The following is an 18686-nucleotide window of genomic DNA, read 5'->3' on the forward strand; positions in this document are numbered from 1 at the left end:
AGCACCAACAGTTTTTGTCCAACCCTCAATTTCTATATTTAGAGCCTTTGACATGTTCACATTTAGACTTGGCCAGCAGCAAAACAGCCATGGCAAAAGTGTTTGTGTGTGTGTGTGTGTGTGTGTGTGGTTGTGTGTTACCAAAAGACTGTAGATTAAGTGTAACCACTTTTAAAAGAAACATTTACGTGTAACTTCACAGTAATCATCACTTCTCAATAATTTCAACATAAAAATGACAATAATGTAAAAACTAATCCTATTATATCCTATATTATGGCATAATTTACTGCTCAAATGAACCTTAGACACAGGCTTTCCTCAAACACGACTTCACACAAACCGGTTTCTAGTAAACGATTTTTTTTTGTTTGTTTGTTTGTTTTTTAATTAGACAGTTGTGCGCCGCCAGAGGGCGCGGTCGACCTTCAGTTAAACCCAGAGTCCACAGGACAAAATGGGTTCTGAAGTAAACTCTGCCCTGAATATGAAGTGTTTTTGTATGTCCAAGCATAGCCTAATGATGGGCTTATTAAACCGCTTTAATGAGCTGAATCTGATGTGTTGATGTGGGAATGATCTAGGACCAATTCTGAGAAAATCTGTCCTGTTTCAGTGAGGGAAACAGAAGTCTCCAGTTGATCATATACATTACAAACCTAGAATGCACTGATGTGCTGAAGCCACTAAGAATGAATAATGCATTAATAAATATATTTATTTAAGATATAATACATGATGAATGTATAAATATATTAGGTATTAGGTTAAAAAGAAACATTTTAAGATATTTAATCCCACGATGATGTATACATATCAATTAAAGGAGTTATTTTGAATATTTATATTTTAGAAAAGTTATCAGGAACCTGAACTAAAATTATGGAAAAATTCATTTAAAAAAACGGAAGAGAAGGGGTATATAGGAGCTAGACAGTGAAATACTGATGTTTAAATTGGGACTTTTTGTATGTTGTATGCTATTGTCCTTAAAGGTGTCTTATGGCATTTGAAGCACTGTTTTTGTAATTAGATTTCTGTTTCCATATAAAAAGAAATTAAGTGCCCTTTAAGATCACATAGACTGAACTAAGTGATCTGAAATCGTGTCTTTAGCTGAATTCAGGGCAACAATTTCGAATTTTATAACGTTCATTAAACATTTATATAGTTTCTCACTCCAATCTTGGCAGAGGGTGACATCATACCGGAAAAACGGCACCTATATAACCATACAAGGCAAAGAAGAGGTCGGAAGATCTACGTCACTCAGCAGAGGAGTGGGCGTGGTTTACGGGAAGCGGAATTCCTCAGAGCGAGTCCGAATTCTGTAACCGTCGAGTTCTGTGACCCTAGAGGGCGCTACTTCATGTCCAGCATAGGGGTCACGGTTTCTGACAGCTGTCGTCAGAATTTGTGATCCCACTGAATATTAATTACATAAATGTACTTAAACCTGAATGTTTATAACATTCCGTGGGGGACAAATTCTGACGGCAGCTGTCAAAAATTGAGCCCCTATATGCCAAAGCAATGACGTTGCGCCCTCTAGGGTCACAGAATTTGACGGCCACAGAATTTGGTGTAACACCGACGCCGAGCTGCGGCTAAAACTCCGCATAAAGAAAAAAAAATCTATAAACAACTAGACAAACTTTAAATTTGCTGAACTTTTACAGAGAAACTTCACAATGCACATCACAAACACAATACTCGCTATAAAACACAGTACACGGCTTCTGAATTAATGTAATACAAACGCTCATTCTTTATATATACATATATATATATATATTACAAAATTAAAGAGAAAACAAGCTCAGGGTAAAAAGACCAGAGATAATAATGAATAATGAATGAAGAATGAATGTTTGTCTGTTATACACCATTCATTTCCAAATCCGCATCATTAAGAGTCTGAGAAACAAATCTACACAGGTAGTATGATCAGAAAAAGATTAAAGATGGAATCTGAGGACATTGTAAATAAAGTCAAATACATTGTAAATATATGTTATACTGTAAAACATATCAAGGTGCAATCAACCTATCTGAATGGAATATAAATACATTACTGCAGGCTATGTTCATCTTTTCTGGTAATTTTTACTATGTTTATTCTAGTGTGTGTGGGGGGGGTGATTACTGACGTCACAATGAAGTTTATTATGAATTAGCACCAACAAAACAGAAGATATGATTCTACGCATGGACACAAACAAATGCTTGACATGGTTACAGTAGTCATGGAGGTCAATACTTGGGATTAGAAGCAAAAAAGAACAGACAAAAGTGAGGTAATCTATGCATTAAACAGCAAGAATTTTTTTTTCAATAAATGCTTTTTAAAAATCATGTTGTAAATTGTGTACAATTGTTTAGATATCTTTCATCACAGTACTGCACTGTCTAAAATACCCATGGACACTTCCTCCATAGCAGGTTGCTAAGATATCCTGAATGCTTGGTTATGAATAAAAACAATGCCGTCCATTTTAGGAAGCTACCAGTTACTACATTCTGGACTCTACACATATTTAGCTTACACTGAATTTCTTTGGAAATATACATCTTTTTGTTTGGTTAGTTTTGCTTTTTTTTTTTTTGTGACATGGGTTCAACTAAGTTCACAAATCCTTATGCTATTGAAGTAATCAGGTCTAAGAAGAATGAGCTAGTTGCTGGTATCTCCAACACTGAGGACTTAATGGACCTTTTGATTGCTAATGGAGTCCTCCTCCCTGAGAACAGAGTTCTTGTGTCTGGCATCACAGCAAAAACAGAGAAGAACTCCAGAATGCTCAGCATCCTGCTGTCCCGGGGAGAAAGGGCCTGTCGAATATTTTTCTACCCCTGCCTGAAGAGTGCCGAACCTGACCTGTATCAGAGCATGAAGTCCTACGTAGGCAGTCTGGACCAGAATGTTAAGGACACACGAAGGCAGCTGATTGGCTATCTTCTAGAAAAAGATAGCCAAGAGAAAATTAAAACAATACAGGACATGAACACAGATCCTGTAAATGAAGCATTAAAGTATAAATCAAAACAGTCTGAGATACCTTCAGTGTTAGACGGTTTACAAAAGTATTCTGCAAAACCAGAAGACACATCAAATACCATTTTTAAAGCAGTGCGCACAGGTGATCTATCCTTGTTACAGAAACTTCTAAAAGGTAAGGATATCAATCAAAGAACCTCAACTTCTGACGCCCTCTTACACACTGCAGCAGAACACGGCCAAGTGTCAGTCATAAACTTTTTGCTCAGTCAAGGAGTCAAACTGGATCATAGGGATCACCAAGGTCGCACAGCCCTACACAAAGCTGCAGAAGCTGGCCACACAACTGCTTCCGTGGCTCTTGTTAGAGCTGGAGCTGACCTCCACGCCAAGGACCAGGCCTCTAAAACTCCCCAACATTTAGCAGCCCAAAATGGTCATGAGAACACTGTCAGATCCTTGGTAACTGAGGAAGCAAGATGCTTCAAGAACCAGACTACAGTCATGCATATGGCTGCAGCTGAGGACAACTGTCTGCTGGTAGGCATTTTGCTGAGGAACGGTGCAGCAGTGGATGTCAGAGACAGTCAAACTAAAACGCCACTCTTTCATGCTATTAGACATGGAAATGAAAACACAGCTGCTGTGCTGCTTCAGGCTGGTGCTCAGGTGGATTCTGGAATCATGGAGGCAGCATTAGACCTCAATAAGAAATCTCTGCTGTCTCTGCTTCTGAGGAACATGAAGAACACAATGTCTCAAAATGAGATAAAGTCTGTTCTGTTTAAAGCAGTAAAAAAGAACTTGGATGGGGTTGTGGCTGCCCTTATTGACAGTGGAGCAGATGTTAACATGTGTGATGAACTAGGCTACACGCCATTGTTGCTTGCCACAGAACTGGGGAATGTGGAAGTCTTTAGAGTACTGGTCTCTAAAAACGCCCAGCTGGAAAGGCAACTACCAAATCAGACTTCTGCTCTTCACCTGGCTGTCCAGGGAGGCTGTATGTCAATTACTCAGGTGTGTAAACCGGCATTAAATATTTTAAATGAATTCATATTTAATGAATAATTTTAGAGTGGTAGTATGCCAAATATGTCAGTTGTGACATTTTTTGAAAAACCTGAATATTCCTGGAAAAGCAGTAAAATAAATAAATAAGTATAAAATCCTAAAATATACAGCTTTAAATATAACAGTACTCTTTAGTGGAAAATACCTTTAATACCTTTGTAGGACTTTTATACTGTATGTGACCTTCTTAATTACCACCAAATATGTTCCCACATATATTTCCAATGTATTATTTGTCCCTATGAAATGCCAATACATTAAAAAATATACATTTATATCTGTTATGTTCCGAGGTCACTTTACAGTTATTCAGCTGATCAAATGCTCCATGTATAGCAGGTTTACTAATGTATCTCTGTGTTTTACCATGTAAAGCATCTATTAACTGATCACAACTATTATTATACCATTTTTGTCTAGATATTATTGGACAAGGGGATGAACCCTAACATCATTGGCCCCAAAGACCAGACACCTCTGCACTTCAGTGCCCTACACAACCAGCCTGCACTGATGGATCTGCTGCTCCATGAAGGGGCTCGAGTCAATGCTGTCACCCAGGATGGTCTGACCGCACTTCACATTGCTAGCCAGAGTGGACACACAGAGGCAGTGGCCAAGCTGTTGGAGGCGAAAGCAAATGTCCATGTCCTGGACAGACAGGGCAGAACAGCTCTACACTGGGCAGCTGATCATGGTGAAGTGAGCATCCTAAAGCTCCTCATCTATGCTGGAGCTGAGGTTAATACTGCTGAGAAGGAGAGGAAGACTCCGTTACACCTGGCAGCAATCTCAGGGCAGACGGATACTGTTTCCACCTTATTGGCTGCAAAGGCTAAAGGTGGTTCTAAAGACATGGACGGCTGTTCAGCTCTGCATTATGCTGCTGGGAATGGCCACAAAAATGTGGCTGCTACTCTCCTCACTTCAGTGAGGAATATAAATGTAGATGAGAGGAACACATGGAGGAGAACTCCTCTACATCTGGCCGCGGAGCATGGGCAGGAGGTCTTGGTAGATCTGCTGCTGGAGAACCAAGCCAAAATCAATGCCGTGGACAACAACAAAGACACACCATTACATTCTGCCTGTCGCGCAGGACATTTGGGAACAGTGCAGAGACTGATCAACTGGACTCAGGGAGAGAGGGCCAACCTCCAGGCTACAAACAACGTGAAGAAAACAGCCCTGCAGGTGGCAGAGGCTGAGGCCACTCCAAACCATCAGAGCATTGCTACCCTTCTGAAGAAGAAAATGTTTCTCATCAAATAAAAAGATGGCTACAATTTTTTAGGCAGTGCATATCTAAGACATTACTACTGCCACAAATATATATTTCCACAATGTTACATTTAATGGACAAGATGCCATAAAGAGATGATACAGAAAACTAAAACTGAGTGAATACATATACTTCATCACTGTCCAAAGAAAAACATGTATCTCCTTTTTTTCTACATTTACTACATTAGGTGAACACAGCAGCTGTCCTTCACATTGTGTGAAACATTCATGACCAACAGAAATGATCCAATTAAATTGGAATAATATCTTTTTACACCGATTTCAATTAAAATCAATTAAAATTTCCTATAAACTCACTGTTTTGGAGATTTATGATCTTCTTTAGGCAGCAACAATACATCTGCAAGAAAAATATGTTCATGTTGACAAGCCTTTATTAATTTTTTTAAATACAACTTGTTTACACTATATCACCCCAGTAAACAATGAACGTCCCTGGACGTTCAAAATAGGTCTAAAAGTAGTCTCTCCGTCAAGGACATATTTTAAACGTCAATGGACGTCCAAAATCCCTCTTAATAAGTTAGTTAAGTGGTGACCAATCGATAACGTCAGTGGACGTCCAAAATGCGTTTTATACAAGTAATTTATTTCGGGACCCATTAATAAGTTCAATGAACGTCCAAAATACGTCTAATAGTCGTCTTTACAATGTCTGTGCTTGGACGTCTTTTCAACTTTCATTTTCAACCTTAAGAGAACGTTGAATAGACGGCAGTCATTACGTTATTTCAACGTTGAATCAACGGCTAAATGTTTATTGGGATTTTATACATTTAGATCATAAATGGGCAAGTTAAAACGAATTACATTATAGACATGAGCCATATAAAGATGTAAAGGGAAAACCTGCATTGACACAATCTTGTCACTAGGTGTCATACTAAGACTATGTATAATGGACAGCAAGCCTGACTGATTTTCACTTCAGATACACTGGTACACGAACGAAAAGCAGTAATCCGAAAATTGGCAGAGTAGCTTTTAGCTGCAAAAAAAAAAAAAAAACGTATACATCTTTATACATAAATAAAATATTAAACAAACCATTCTGTTTAATTCTTGTAAAGTATTTGCAGCAACGCTCTCCTAGAAAAGTACATAAACTATCTGACTGAGAAAAAGTTAAGAAAAATAAGACTGGTTAAATGTGCTGAAGTTAGTGAATATGTTTTCAGGCCTTACGGGAGAACCTAACCACATTTTTTGAAAATACATTAGCTGGAACTAGGTGGCACAGCAGGTAGTGTCGCAGTCACACAGCTCCAGGGACCTGGAGATTGTGGATTTGAGTCCAGCTCCGTGTGACTGTCTGTGAGGAGTTTGGTGTGTTCTCCCTGTGTCCGCATGGGTTTCCTCCCACATTACAAAAACATGTTGGTAGGTGGATTGGCGACTCAATAGTGTCCAAAAGTGAATGTGGTGCCCTGTGAAGGACTGTTGCACCCTGCAGGGTGTGCTGCTGCCTTGCATTCAGTGATTCCGGGTAGACTCCGGACCCACCGCGACACTGAACTGGATAAATGGTTACAGACAATGAATGAATTATCTACCAGTCAAAACATTCCTACTCTGTGGGAGTCCTGACCACTTAAGAACAGGCTGAAGTAAGTTAATAAAGGATGCAGAAAAACAGATGAACTGAAGTCTGTAATTATTAAACTAAACTACATTCATATGATAAACAGAGCTTAAATTGGTTTTTATTCCCAATATTAGGAAGGTGGACATAACGTTCTTGTATGACTGTCTAGACAGATAATAAAAATGTTAAATCTGTGGGAGGCAAATTCCTTCCGTGACTATATTGCCCTGTGAGTACCACTTCACCATTAATACATTATAAATAAATGTCTTGGGGCAAACCCTTCTATAAGAACTAACGGTCTCCAAGACTTTTCTGTGAGGAATTAAACACTTCAGACGTGCTTCCCATCACCATTACCACTTTGTACAACTCTGAGTCCAGTTACTTTTACTGTGTTAATATTATAGCCATATCACGTGACACGTAGGCTCAACACTAAACGGGCTCCTGTACTACCTAGTGCACTAGGTATGAATTAAATTACAGGCTCCTAAACTCAAACAGCGCACGACGAGGAGAAGACTTTGCCATGTTCAGGCTCAGCCGCACGTGCACAGTCTTAAACAAACAGTGCACGTGTGAACAAACAGTAACTGAACTTGTACACTATGTAGGACAAAGGGAGCCATTTGAGATCCAGCCCTACACGTTGCCGAGTCGTGTCACGTGACTGCTGTTGTCCTAGCCTGCACGGAAATGGCTAGAAATGAGGAGAAACAGCTTGGAAAACTAAACAGATTATGGCTTCAGAAGGAAAGAGAAGGTACGTTTTATTCACAGTGAGGTTAAATGTAGACTGACAGAAGTTAGACCCTAATGAGTGGTTACTTGGAGTAATCAGCGACCTTAAATTGTATCTATTTACATTCCCCTGGATGTTCGTTTGCTACAACAGCACTTCGAGTTGCCCTGAGAGACGCTTTAATGGTAAACTTATGTTTTAAATTCCAGAAGGTCGTCTTAAAGATATTAATCAACCAAGACCAAAATTAGTGAGTATTTCTTTTGAACACGTTCCCAGACTATGTTGTAATATTTAGTCTACCTTTTGACTGGTGTGAAATTATTCAGAGGTTTCTGTGTGGATTGTACCGTGTCTTTCTGCAGGCGACCCTGAATTCTGTCGCTGCTGTGAAGAAGTGGATACCGAGCATCAAGAAAGAAATCCAATATTACCTGCAAGTAGGAAGGCCATGTTCCTTCGCGCATGCGCAATCCATCACTGAGGAAACCAGTAGAGGGTTACATTTTTATAGATTAATATTTAATATACAGGGATTATTCGTGTCATGATTTCCTCCCACAGTCCAAAAACACTTTGGTAGGTAGTTTGTGCTTGAATACGTGGGTGTGTCATGCCCTGTGTTGGAGCCCTGTCCACAGTGATTTTGGTTATTCTCTGACACACTGAACAGGATGAAGTGGTTACACAAAATGAATGAATAAATGAATGATACCAATGATAATTAATACTAATACAATAATGTCACCAGAAGACTTAATTGTCAGTTACAGTTAGAAAAAGATTTGAAGTCCCTCACCAGTCATTAATTAAACCAATATATCCCCATCACTTTTCAGCAAAATGACATACAGTATTAGTTATTTCCATGAAAAAACAAGTCCAGGGATTTATATGTTTGTGTATATATGTATGTGTTTGTATAAAATATATGTATACCAGTGGCGGATGCTGGACTTTCTAGGAGGGGAAGCTCAGTTGCGGCCTATATCATAAAATGTGTCGCTTTATTTATACGTAAATTCTACCCTCTTTTCCTTTTCAAGAAAATGATCTGTGACCCTGTCGTACCAATAAGGCGTCTTTTCCAGGGACTTGACTAGTGTCCTCTTAATGGCCAGCAGAGCTAGGCTGCTTAAACGGCCTTGGCCCATGTGAAGTGTGTCCGCTTGTGAGTGCTTTGTGACGGTGGAGTGGCTCAGCAGCACCCGCTGGACAGAAACTGCGATAGAAGTCAGAAAGAGTGATAGAAGTCAGTCTCCAATAACAAGCAGCTACAAAAAAACTCACCAGAAATAGAAGCTTGATTTGTCGCTAGTTTTTTTTAACAAAGAAAATGCCGCCAAGAGGTTTAAGAAAGTCTCCGGTTCAACTCAGAACAGGATGAAAATGTAATGCTCCCACGGATCTCTACACCAAAGGATCGCTGATTCGCTGATTTCGCTGTCAATCAAAAAGGGCCTCAGACAGATCATCCAATCATCATGCAGAAGCTGAGCGTCCGGGCCAGCCGAGGCCAGCCCACTGTCCCATAGACTCCCAGAGACACAGAGCGTCCGATGGGCGGGGCAAAGCCCAGCATTTATCCAATGACTCGTCTCGTTTCATTGCACTTCGCTGTTTCGCTATTGAACTCTGTGGACGCTGTTTAAAGCACTGTGAAGCTGCGGGAATGATTGAGAGGAAAGCCTCGTCTTTAGCAGTGATAAGAAGCTGATTCTGAACAAAAGTTGAGCACGTTGTAGTGCATATTTATTCAATGACATGTACACACAACAGTATATATTTGATCACTTATTTTTTGACATTTTAGGGGAAGCTGAGCTTCCCTTGCAGTCTTAGAGCAATCGCCTCTGATGTATACACACTTAGTCTTTGCCTGGCCTCTCTCTCCACTTACCCCTCCACTACATGTAATTTCAGAGCCCTTCCTCACTAGATGACAGGATTGGTTTCCTGGGTTTATGATGTAAGAAACCCTGGCTGTCCGATTTATGCCATTTCAGTCTTTGGATCACTGCAGTTTTAAAACAGCAGTGCTCAGCGATGACAGTGACTGTTACATTTTCACACTTTACATCTGTAGCATAAACAATACCACACAGACATTTTATCAATGGGTTTTTGTTTGTTTGTTTTAAGAATCATTAAAGAATGTTTATTTAAACGTTTTTGATCGTCACATTTAAATAATTAAAACACCCATTTAGGCAACACTTTTTATTCAGTTTGGTCTCATCTGTGTCCTCACACATAGCCTAACTTAGACCAGGTACAATCATAAAAACATGAGGTGATGAACACCCCAGCCTAATGTGCGAATATTCTACAGGGAAATATTCTTTCTTATTCTGAATCAGCCAAGTGGTGAACCATACCACTTTAGGATTTTATACATATAGAATTATATGGTAATTATGGTAATTTCTTGACAAAGTGTCTAATGTCCTTTCTTTTTTGTCCACCTACTTATAGCAGTCCCAGTTATCTCACTACCCAGAGAGAAAAATAGTGGAATTTCAGCAGCAAATTGAGCAGCTGGAAAGAGAATACAAGCGTTATGTCAACAAACTACGCACCCTGGACCCCACCTGCAAACATAAGCCTTGGACTCCTCGAGCATACACTAAGAGAAGACAGGATGTTGACAGCAGTCCCTGCAATGGTTAGTCCTTCACAAATGTGGTCTGATAAAGCCTGACAGATGGCAGAAAACCCTGAATAAATGAGCAGAAACAAGTGTAAATTATTCCAGAGTGTTGTAGTGCATAAGACAATTTAGCAATCAACATTCTACCATGCCCAGTTGACTCATTTACAAACAAGAGAAAAAAAAGAAGGTTCATTGTGTTCAAAGTGTGGCAAAACCAAAGGCAATGGTCTGCAAATATATGGAAAAAATGGTCAGGATAGATTAGTCATACTTCACCATTTTTTTACATGTAGGCAGGTGCAATTGAGGCACACACCATAGTACTCACCAAGCCTGAGTGCTTTTAGCTTATAGTGTGGGTAATTGGTGGATTGGTGGTCTGCCAAGCTTATCTGTTTAAATATCAGCGCACAGTCATTGTGACTCATCTTTTTCTGAGGTAAATTCTGTGGTGACTTACAGGAAGATATTGACCCAAGCCCCTCTAGCACGAGTGGTATTTACGAACTGCATTTCCGGAAAAATGTCAATTTTTTAAATTCACTTGAAGCGTTATATAATAGACAACAACACAAAGAAAATATTTCCTAATTCCGACACATCTAGAATTTGACATCTGCAACACCTTTCCTTTTAAAAACAGAGGATACTAATTGTTCAGTGTAAGCAAGGCTTTCTGCCCATTCTGTCTAGATACAGGATTTCAGCTGCTCTACGGTCTGTGGTCATTGTCGCCCAATTCTCTTCTTTATGATGCGCCATAGGAGACAGATCTGGACTGCAGACAAGTCAGTCAAGAATATGCACTGTTTTGTAGTAACATATATAGAATTAGATAATAACCGTGAATATTCCAAAAAATGTCTTGACAGCAGCATTTCTGACTAAAAACCTAATGTTTGCCTCCACGTCAGTGGAAACTTCTCACATATATGCAAGTCATCCATAACATCTGTGGTCACTGATGTGCCCCCCAACACCTAGATTTTGGCTTTTGCACCTTTTGTCATAAGCACGGAACAAATGAGCATTCATGTTTTTACAAAACCAAGCTGAAACCTGTGTTTCTCTGACCTTCTACTGTCATTTGGACCATGTGAGATGAGCTTGGGCCTAAAGGACCCATTAGCAGTTTCACATATCACTTCTATGGCTTTCTCCTGGCGTAAGAATGTGTTAAGTTGCCTTTCTTGATACTCTTGTGGACTCTGAATTGACAACAGTTCTTTTGAAGTGCTTAAAAGCCAATGTGGCATGACAACGTCTTATGCAGTGCCATTTGAGGGCTCAAAAGTCATGCTCATTCAATATCGGTGTCCAGCCTTCCTCTATTTGTCCAGCTTTCTTTAATCATTTTGCAATATTACTTAAGAACCATTGATGATATAAGACCTAAATTCTTTGCAATCTTGAGTTTAAAAACATGCTGTATGAAGTTTGACATTAAGTAATGAGTAACAACCTAATTTGTTTACTAGCACTGAGCCTATACTCTTTTTATATTCATCTGCTCAAAATGCTTCAAAATGTCACATGAATTTTCTTTTCACAATTTTCACACTTATTTTGCCATGTCTCAAATTATGTTGGTGTTGCAATCATAAATGTGTTTTAATATTTAAAAAAAATCAAGTTCTGTGAAAATATAAATAAGAATGAAAAAGGGAATGTATTTAAACAAAAATAATAAGTTAAAAAACAAACAAACTAATAAACGTTTCTGGAAATGGGATTTGTAAATGACTTGAGTAAAAACCTTATGTAAATCATTGGCTTTTCTAATAACCAGAACCAGTTATTGGGAATTATAGCACTCATCATTACCACAAAATAATTAATTGAAGAAATCTCTCTTGGAAGAAATGTGTTCTGTTCTTTTATCACAGTACGCTCCATACATTGAAGCAGTTTTTGTTTTGTCCCCACGCACACCCTCGCTCTCTTTGCCATGACATAATGTTTGTTCTCACTTTAAGCTTTTCACCTGTTTTGAATATTGATGTGCTAAACCAGAACCTTGAATCTAGTTTCCACTTCTCAATTTCATAATCTCTAGCTGGTAGGACATTAAGTGCCAGTCAGTTTCAGAGTCTAGTTTGTGCTGATGTAAGTTCTGAATCTTTCCCATAGCCAAAAGGCTCTGTATCCCTGACCATGGCAGTGAAGCCAACCGTGAAGAAGAAGCTACAGCAACTACCTCATATGTGGAGGATCTGCTTAAATCAACTCCAGCTTCAGATCTTCCAGACCAGGACCTACCACTTTCCTTTAACCACAGCAGGCTGGCAGTAGCTGGGTCATGGAGGGCTCCCTCAGGGCAGCTGCAGGACAGCAATACTCTGGCTTGTGTACTGCGCAGTGGTCTACCCAACCTGCACAGCTTCACAACACCAGCTGCAGGACCTCAGAACATAGAGACAGATCAAACCTCTTCTACTGAACTCACTCAGAAGAAAACAGAACACGTGTTGGGGCTGGGGTGCTACTCATCATCAGATGACGAAACATAACGTATCACCTGTTGATTGTTTAAATTGGGACAAACCAACAAAATATATTTTTTGTGTGCTGAACTTTAATAAATTACTACTACTCTACAAGTTATTATTAGTACATGGAAGTGGCCAACTCACCTCAGAATGAACAGGAGACAACATATTTTGAGAATTCCACAATTTAAAAACATGTAAATAACAGCATGTTGGCCTATGCCTTAGCCACTTGAGGACATGAGACAATTAACATTGTGCTCTGGGTAGGATACTATAATGCGGTATGGTGCCAACCAGTACAGATTTCTGTCAGCTCATGTGATGGACCTGGGCACACTGCATCTAAGGAGGCATGTGATTGTCTTCACCCTCCTGTGATGGTGACAGAATTAATAGTTATCAAAATGAAATTGGCGCAGCAGATAGTGTCGCAGTCACACAGCTCCAGGGGCCTGGAGGTTGTGGGTTCGATTCCCGCTCCGGGTGACTGTCTGTGAGGAGTTGGTGTGTTCTCCCTGTGTCCGCGTGGGTTTCCTCCGGGTGCTCCGGTTTCCTCCCACAGTCCAAAAACACACGTTGCAGGTGGAATGGTGACTCGAAAGTGTCCGTAGGTGTGAGTGAATGTGTGTGTGTGTCTGTGTTGCCCTGTGAAGGACTGGCGTCCCCTCCAGGGTGTATTCCCGCCTTGCGCCCAATGATTCCAGGTAGGCTCTGGACCCCCCGCGACCCTAAAATTGGATAAGCGGTTACAGATAATGGATGGATGGATGGATGATATGCAGGCAGACATATTCAGAGTGCTTTGATGTGAAATGATCTTTTGTGGAGAAACGTGGATGGTATAAATTTTTCACAGTGGTGGTGATAGGAGACAAATGTATTTAATGGCCCTAAAAAGTTACCTCACAACAAGCTATTGTACTCCTTGGCTACAAATACACTGCTTAATGTCTGAGATAGTGTTTTAAAATAGATCCCCTATTTAACTTTTGAATTGTGGTTGTGAATTCATAGATCTTTAGGGTTTAGTGAGGTATTTCTACTCCTGTGAAGCAGAAAGGTTTACTGCAGCATGTGCAGTAAACTATGCAGTCTGCAGTTATGGGTGTGTGTTTTTCTTTCTCTAGAATCAACTCCCTCCATTGTGGAGCTGAAGAGATGGTCTGCAAATTCTAAATCGTAAGCAAAAATCTTTGCACACACCCATTCTACACTGAGAGGAGAGCAATACTGGTCAAATACAGCTTACATTTAGACTTTGGCAAGTCATTCATAAGACACACTTTCTGCATTTACATTGTGTGTCCTGAAGAGCCAGAATAACAATGAGAAAGAAGAAAACGTAGAGTGAGTTTTACATGGGCTTTAATGATTATTAGTATGCTTCATTCAGATTATCCTTCTGGAAATCATGTCATATCATGTTTAATGTTCAAACAGAGGTTGCAAAGAAAATGTATTTTTCTGAAACTTGTGATGTTAAGGGACGGTTTAGCCTGAGTGGGTGTTCTAACTGCATCCAGCAGTTTCACACTGAGACAAAGCCTTGTGTGGAGAGATGATATAATGTCCCCACCACAGCGAGCACCCAGATCAAACCTTTAGCTCTGCTTACCGACACATCGATATGCAGAAAAATGCTGACTCAGAGAGAGAGATATGTATAATACACACATTTGCTCCAAATATATGGTTGCAGCAAGGCAGCCCACATTCAACCCCAAAAACCAAAACCTTTGTTTGTATCTTTAGCAATGGGAAGTGCTTAGTGGGTGACACTTCGGGGAAATGAAGTTTTGCCGACGCTGGTGTCTTTGTTACAAATGAAGTGGATGACTTTGTTACACTCATACCAAGGGTTTCCCATACCTGTCAAGGAGCATCATGAAACCTTCTAAGGCTCCACCTGAGAAATATCTCATCTGTCAGAGGTTTTTGTGAATGACATTGCGTCATGGTTTCACTCGTCTGACCTCGATTCGAATTGCCATCATCTTTATTAATCATTTCCCCGACTTGCATAACAAACATGACTTAAACATGTACTTGAAATTTCATAATGATCATTGTATGCTTATTATCAGTGTGGAACTACTATAAATTAACTGTCTCTGACTTGCATTGGTCTCATTTCAGCATGATATATATTTAGACTTGTCTCAGTATTGGGGTTGAGGTGAACTGAGAACTTTTTCTCAAATCAGGGATGCAGCACATCTGTAAGAAAAAGTTCTTTGGAAACAGCTTTTTATATCACTATATATCAACAGGACATTAAAGTTGAATAAAACAGTAATTTCTCTACATATGAAAAAAAATCTGCACTCATTCTGCAACTATTCTACTATTTGAGTTGTTAGAGTTCTTGTGAGAAATCTGCCCCGATCTGATCGCGCAAAGTCTCCCGCCCTGCCCCCCCACCCCACACCTCCACCTCCACCGCCTCCTCCTCTTCTTTCTCTTAGCACTCATGCAGTGCTGAGTGCCAGGCCATACCGCTGCTACACATTTCCCGCAGCATCAGACAGACGGTAACGACAGTGTTTGTCCATGTAGGCGTCACTCCCGCTTGCCTTTGCACACAAGGAGCACCTATGCATAATTTTTTTATTGATATTGATATTAAATAAATATTTAACTTTAATATCTTACTTTTTTTTTTACATTTTATAAATAATTTTGGGTTCCTTTTTGTTTTATTTATTTATTTATTTATTTATTTTTCGCCTGAACACCTGTCCCCAAAAATGTCTGTGCATGTGTCTGAGAATATGTATAGACTTTTCCACGAAATGTATAATACATTCTCTGGTTATCTTACTCACTCTGAGCTTCTCTAAAGAAAAATAAATTATCTCAGTGTATAATCTGTCTTCTGAATAGTTAATGGCAAGACGATTTTGCAGGACTTCAATAAAACGGTGGAACGGTATGTTTCTAGCCGACAGAACCCGACTGTAGAGTTTTCATGGTTAAAGTTGAACTTTTAGGTATTGATTCATTGTTTATATTACCACAGGAACTCGATCCTTTGTAAGCCGTTCAGTTTTGTAACATTTTCGTGTGCGTTTACTTCCGTGCAATTAGTGGCCTCCCGAATTTGGAGTCTTAAGTAATACAAAAATAAAGTTACCGACCTATAGAGAAGGAATATTAATCAAATTAATTAATATTAATTAAAAAAAATTAATTATAAAATAATAGACATAGCATTTTTTATTTTTACATTTTTTAGCCAAACATAGTGTCTTGGTCTTGACTTTGGCTCTATACAAGATTATATTTACATATATTATAACTTGAAAAAGAAACAGAAAGAAAATATAAACGACCTTAACTTGTCGTTTATATGTTAAAGTCGTTTTTATTATTTTTTTTTCTGTTTTTTTTTTTCTTAAAGTCATAATATTTCCAAAATTTTAAAGTGGAGGACGGGATGGGAATTCGTTCCGCTGGCGCATCTTCATTGATTGTTTCGGTTCACGAGTGTGAGCGCACAGGGAAACTTCTCGAAGAAAATCGCAGATATTGACTGTCCAAGAAATGCTGGATTTAAGTGGCTCCAAAACACCATCGCAGCTGGTAGCTGTCCCTATTTCAAAACGAGACGCGATGTGGACAGCGTCTCTCACGCAGCCGGGTGCTTACAGCGCTTTGTCAGGGAAACGGCACACAGCCAATCCGGTTAGTGGTGTGGGTTCGGGAGGCGGGATTTAGAGTTCACACGAGATCACAGACACTGACGGGCCGTTGTATTGTAATCATGGTCCAAAATTGCGAGGGACAATTTTTAGTTGCTGGATTGTTATAGAGACATGTCCATACCGTCTCAACCCAAATCGGTGCCCTTGGCCCAACAACATTTTTTGCTGCAGATAAAGAGGCCTGTTAAAGGAAAGCAGTTGGCTGTGGTTTGAAGACACTGCAAAGTTTTGGACACAGTATTTGGAATGACTGTTTTTGTCAAGATGAAAGCACAAGTAGATGCACAACTCATGTGAGCCACTACAAGGTACTAAGCATCACAGCAATCAAATCATCAAGTTTGCTTATTATACTAAAACTAAATGTTGTGGGGCTCATTTCCAGCAGCAGTATAGAGGAGCAGAGACGGCTGGAGTTCTGGTGCAAGGACAAAAGTCTCTCTTGAAATCATGCCTGATAAAAGATGTCTGGATTTCTGGAGGACATTATGTGCAGAGTGTATTGAAAATGAAGACCAAGTTTCTGCCATTACACATCACAGATCAATTCTACAGATCCATGAAGTCCTATTTCCTAGAAGTAGAAACAAAAAGCACCTATACTTCCTAAGACGACTGATGATGCACACATATCACCAGCTTCTTCTACAAGAGCAGCATATAGAGCAGTGGTCTAAATGCCAAGTTTTGCCAAAGCCCACCCAATAATCAATTTCCAGTTACACTGTCAGAAAAAAAGGTATGGTACATTAGTACTCTAGTGACAAAGTACAAAGAGTGTAATCGTACCTTTAAAAAGATACAACAGTGATTTTAATTTCCAGTTCTCTACAGATGCAAAAAAGGAGAGGTGAATATTTGTAGGTTTTCATTATATAATGTATCACAGTGTAAAATAAAATAATATATATCCTTGAGGATACCACCAAAATTACGGTTTGAGAGTGTGGTGGGGGGTTTGAATAGAATCTTAACTGCAAACAGGGCACAAAGTCTTGACTCTCTGGAATGGAAGCATCACTCTCTGGAATGGAAAGCAATGCTGGGTCTGGGTCAGATCTTCCCACCACTAATGATGCTTCACTCACGCTAGTGCTGATAAGCACTATTTAAATGATCATTGATGATGATATGCAACTGTCATTGATCCTGTAGACCTATGTTTCATCTACTACTTTTTAGTCTTGTTTCCACTGTATTGTGCTCAGATATTAGTGCAGTTTATGTGTGGAAAAGAGTTACTAGTACAATGTTAGTATGGTGTCTTTTTTGTATTTTTTGGTGCGTATTGTTTTTTATTATTACACTATTTTCTGAACCTCTTTGTTAATTGAAACCCAGTGTGCTGGAGTATTATTAAAGTGTAAACGTTTTAAAGTGGGTTTTGTTTAATGTATAATTGTAATTCAAATTTCAAACCTTCACTCGCTATTTTGTCACTTTATTGTAACAATTGCATAGTTTTAAAAATGACAACTGGGATTTTATTCAACTAAAAAAAACATAAAAATTAAATGGCTTGAAAATAGCAAGTGAGAAGAATGTCACTGCATTCATTATCCATTGTATGCTAAGTTACATGAGAGTTTTAGACAATATAAAGATTGAAATCACCATATTAGCGATAATGAATGTAGTGTATTATTGTACATTAAAGCTGTTTTTTATGTGAAAAGAAAAAAGTCATTTAAAAATATATGCAAAAGTTATTGTAAAATATAAACATTTGGATTTTGGATTTTTAATTATGTTACACAAATCTGTGATGAGATGATTTTAAAATAAATTTGAATACATTCATGTTTCTTTTTTTTGCATTACGATAGATATAGAAATAGATAGAAATATAATATACCCTGTTTTTGTAGGAGCATTTAAAAAGGGTCGCTAATAGTACCAATTGTGTGGATTTCATGCCCGGAACAGTGGACGAGGTTAACAGCATCAGCTGTGCTGAAAAAAATTCGTTGTTCGATGACGTTTGTTGAATCATTCATGCTTCGGATTGAGGCCAATCATATGGACAGTGATGATATAGATGCACAAGCTCAGTGCTGCGGTCTAGCTGGTAACAGAAACTAGACATGCATTGCCATCCAACTAGGCCAATCTAACTGTAACTGTTACATA

General features: G+C 39.1%; 2 protein-coding genes and 1 long non-coding RNA gene across 5 annotated transcripts in view; 2 read left to right on the forward strand and 1 right to left on the reverse strand.

Moving 5' to 3' along the window:
* The window catches only part of LOC136701485 (uncharacterized), a 49530-nt gene extending 41349 nt beyond the window's left edge, over positions 1–8181 (reverse strand). Inside the window, exon 1 of one of the 2 annotated variants that reach the window (XR_010803804.1) lies at positions 8142–8181. This is a non-coding gene — a long non-coding RNA (uncharacterized lncRNA). The remainder of the gene's footprint in view (positions 1–8141) is intronic. The other variant, XR_010803803.1, reaches the window with a different exon arrangement.
* Positions 2612–5344, forward strand: caiap (CARD- and ANK-containing Inflammasome Adaptor Protein). Its single transcript, XM_066676042.1, has 3 exons — positions 2612–3074; positions 3129–4018; positions 4493–5344. Exons 1-3 carry the CDS (start codon positions 2612–2614, stop codon positions 5342–5344), a joined length of 2205 nt encoding a protein of 734 aa, XP_066532139.1.
* Positions 7510–15261, forward strand: si:dkey-86e18.1 (uncharacterized protein LOC557342 homolog). Of its 2 annotated transcripts, XR_010803802.1 has the most exons (6): positions 7510–7728; positions 7917–7957; positions 8073–8147; positions 10183–10372; positions 12491–14031; positions 14605–15261. XR_010803802.1 is itself a non-coding variant. In XM_066676044.1 (5 exons), the coding sequence occupies exons 1-5, from the start codon at positions 7662–7664 to the stop codon at positions 12868–12870; spliced, it is 753 nt and encodes a 250-aa protein (XP_066532141.1). In that variant the 5' UTR covers positions 7510–7661; the 3' UTR covers positions 12871–15261. The 2 variants fall into 2 exon arrangements, 1 of the variants encoding a protein (XP_066532141.1); XM_066676044.1 differs by having other exon boundaries at positions 12491–15261.
* Positions 15262–18686: the final 3425 nt, after the last annotated feature.

Source organism: Hoplias malabaricus, chromosome 7 (assembly GCF_029633855.1).
Source record: "Hoplias malabaricus isolate fHopMal1 chromosome 7, fHopMal1.hap1, whole genome shotgun sequence".
NCBI classification, from domain to species: Eukaryota; Metazoa; Chordata; class Actinopteri; order Characiformes; family Erythrinidae; genus Hoplias; species Hoplias malabaricus.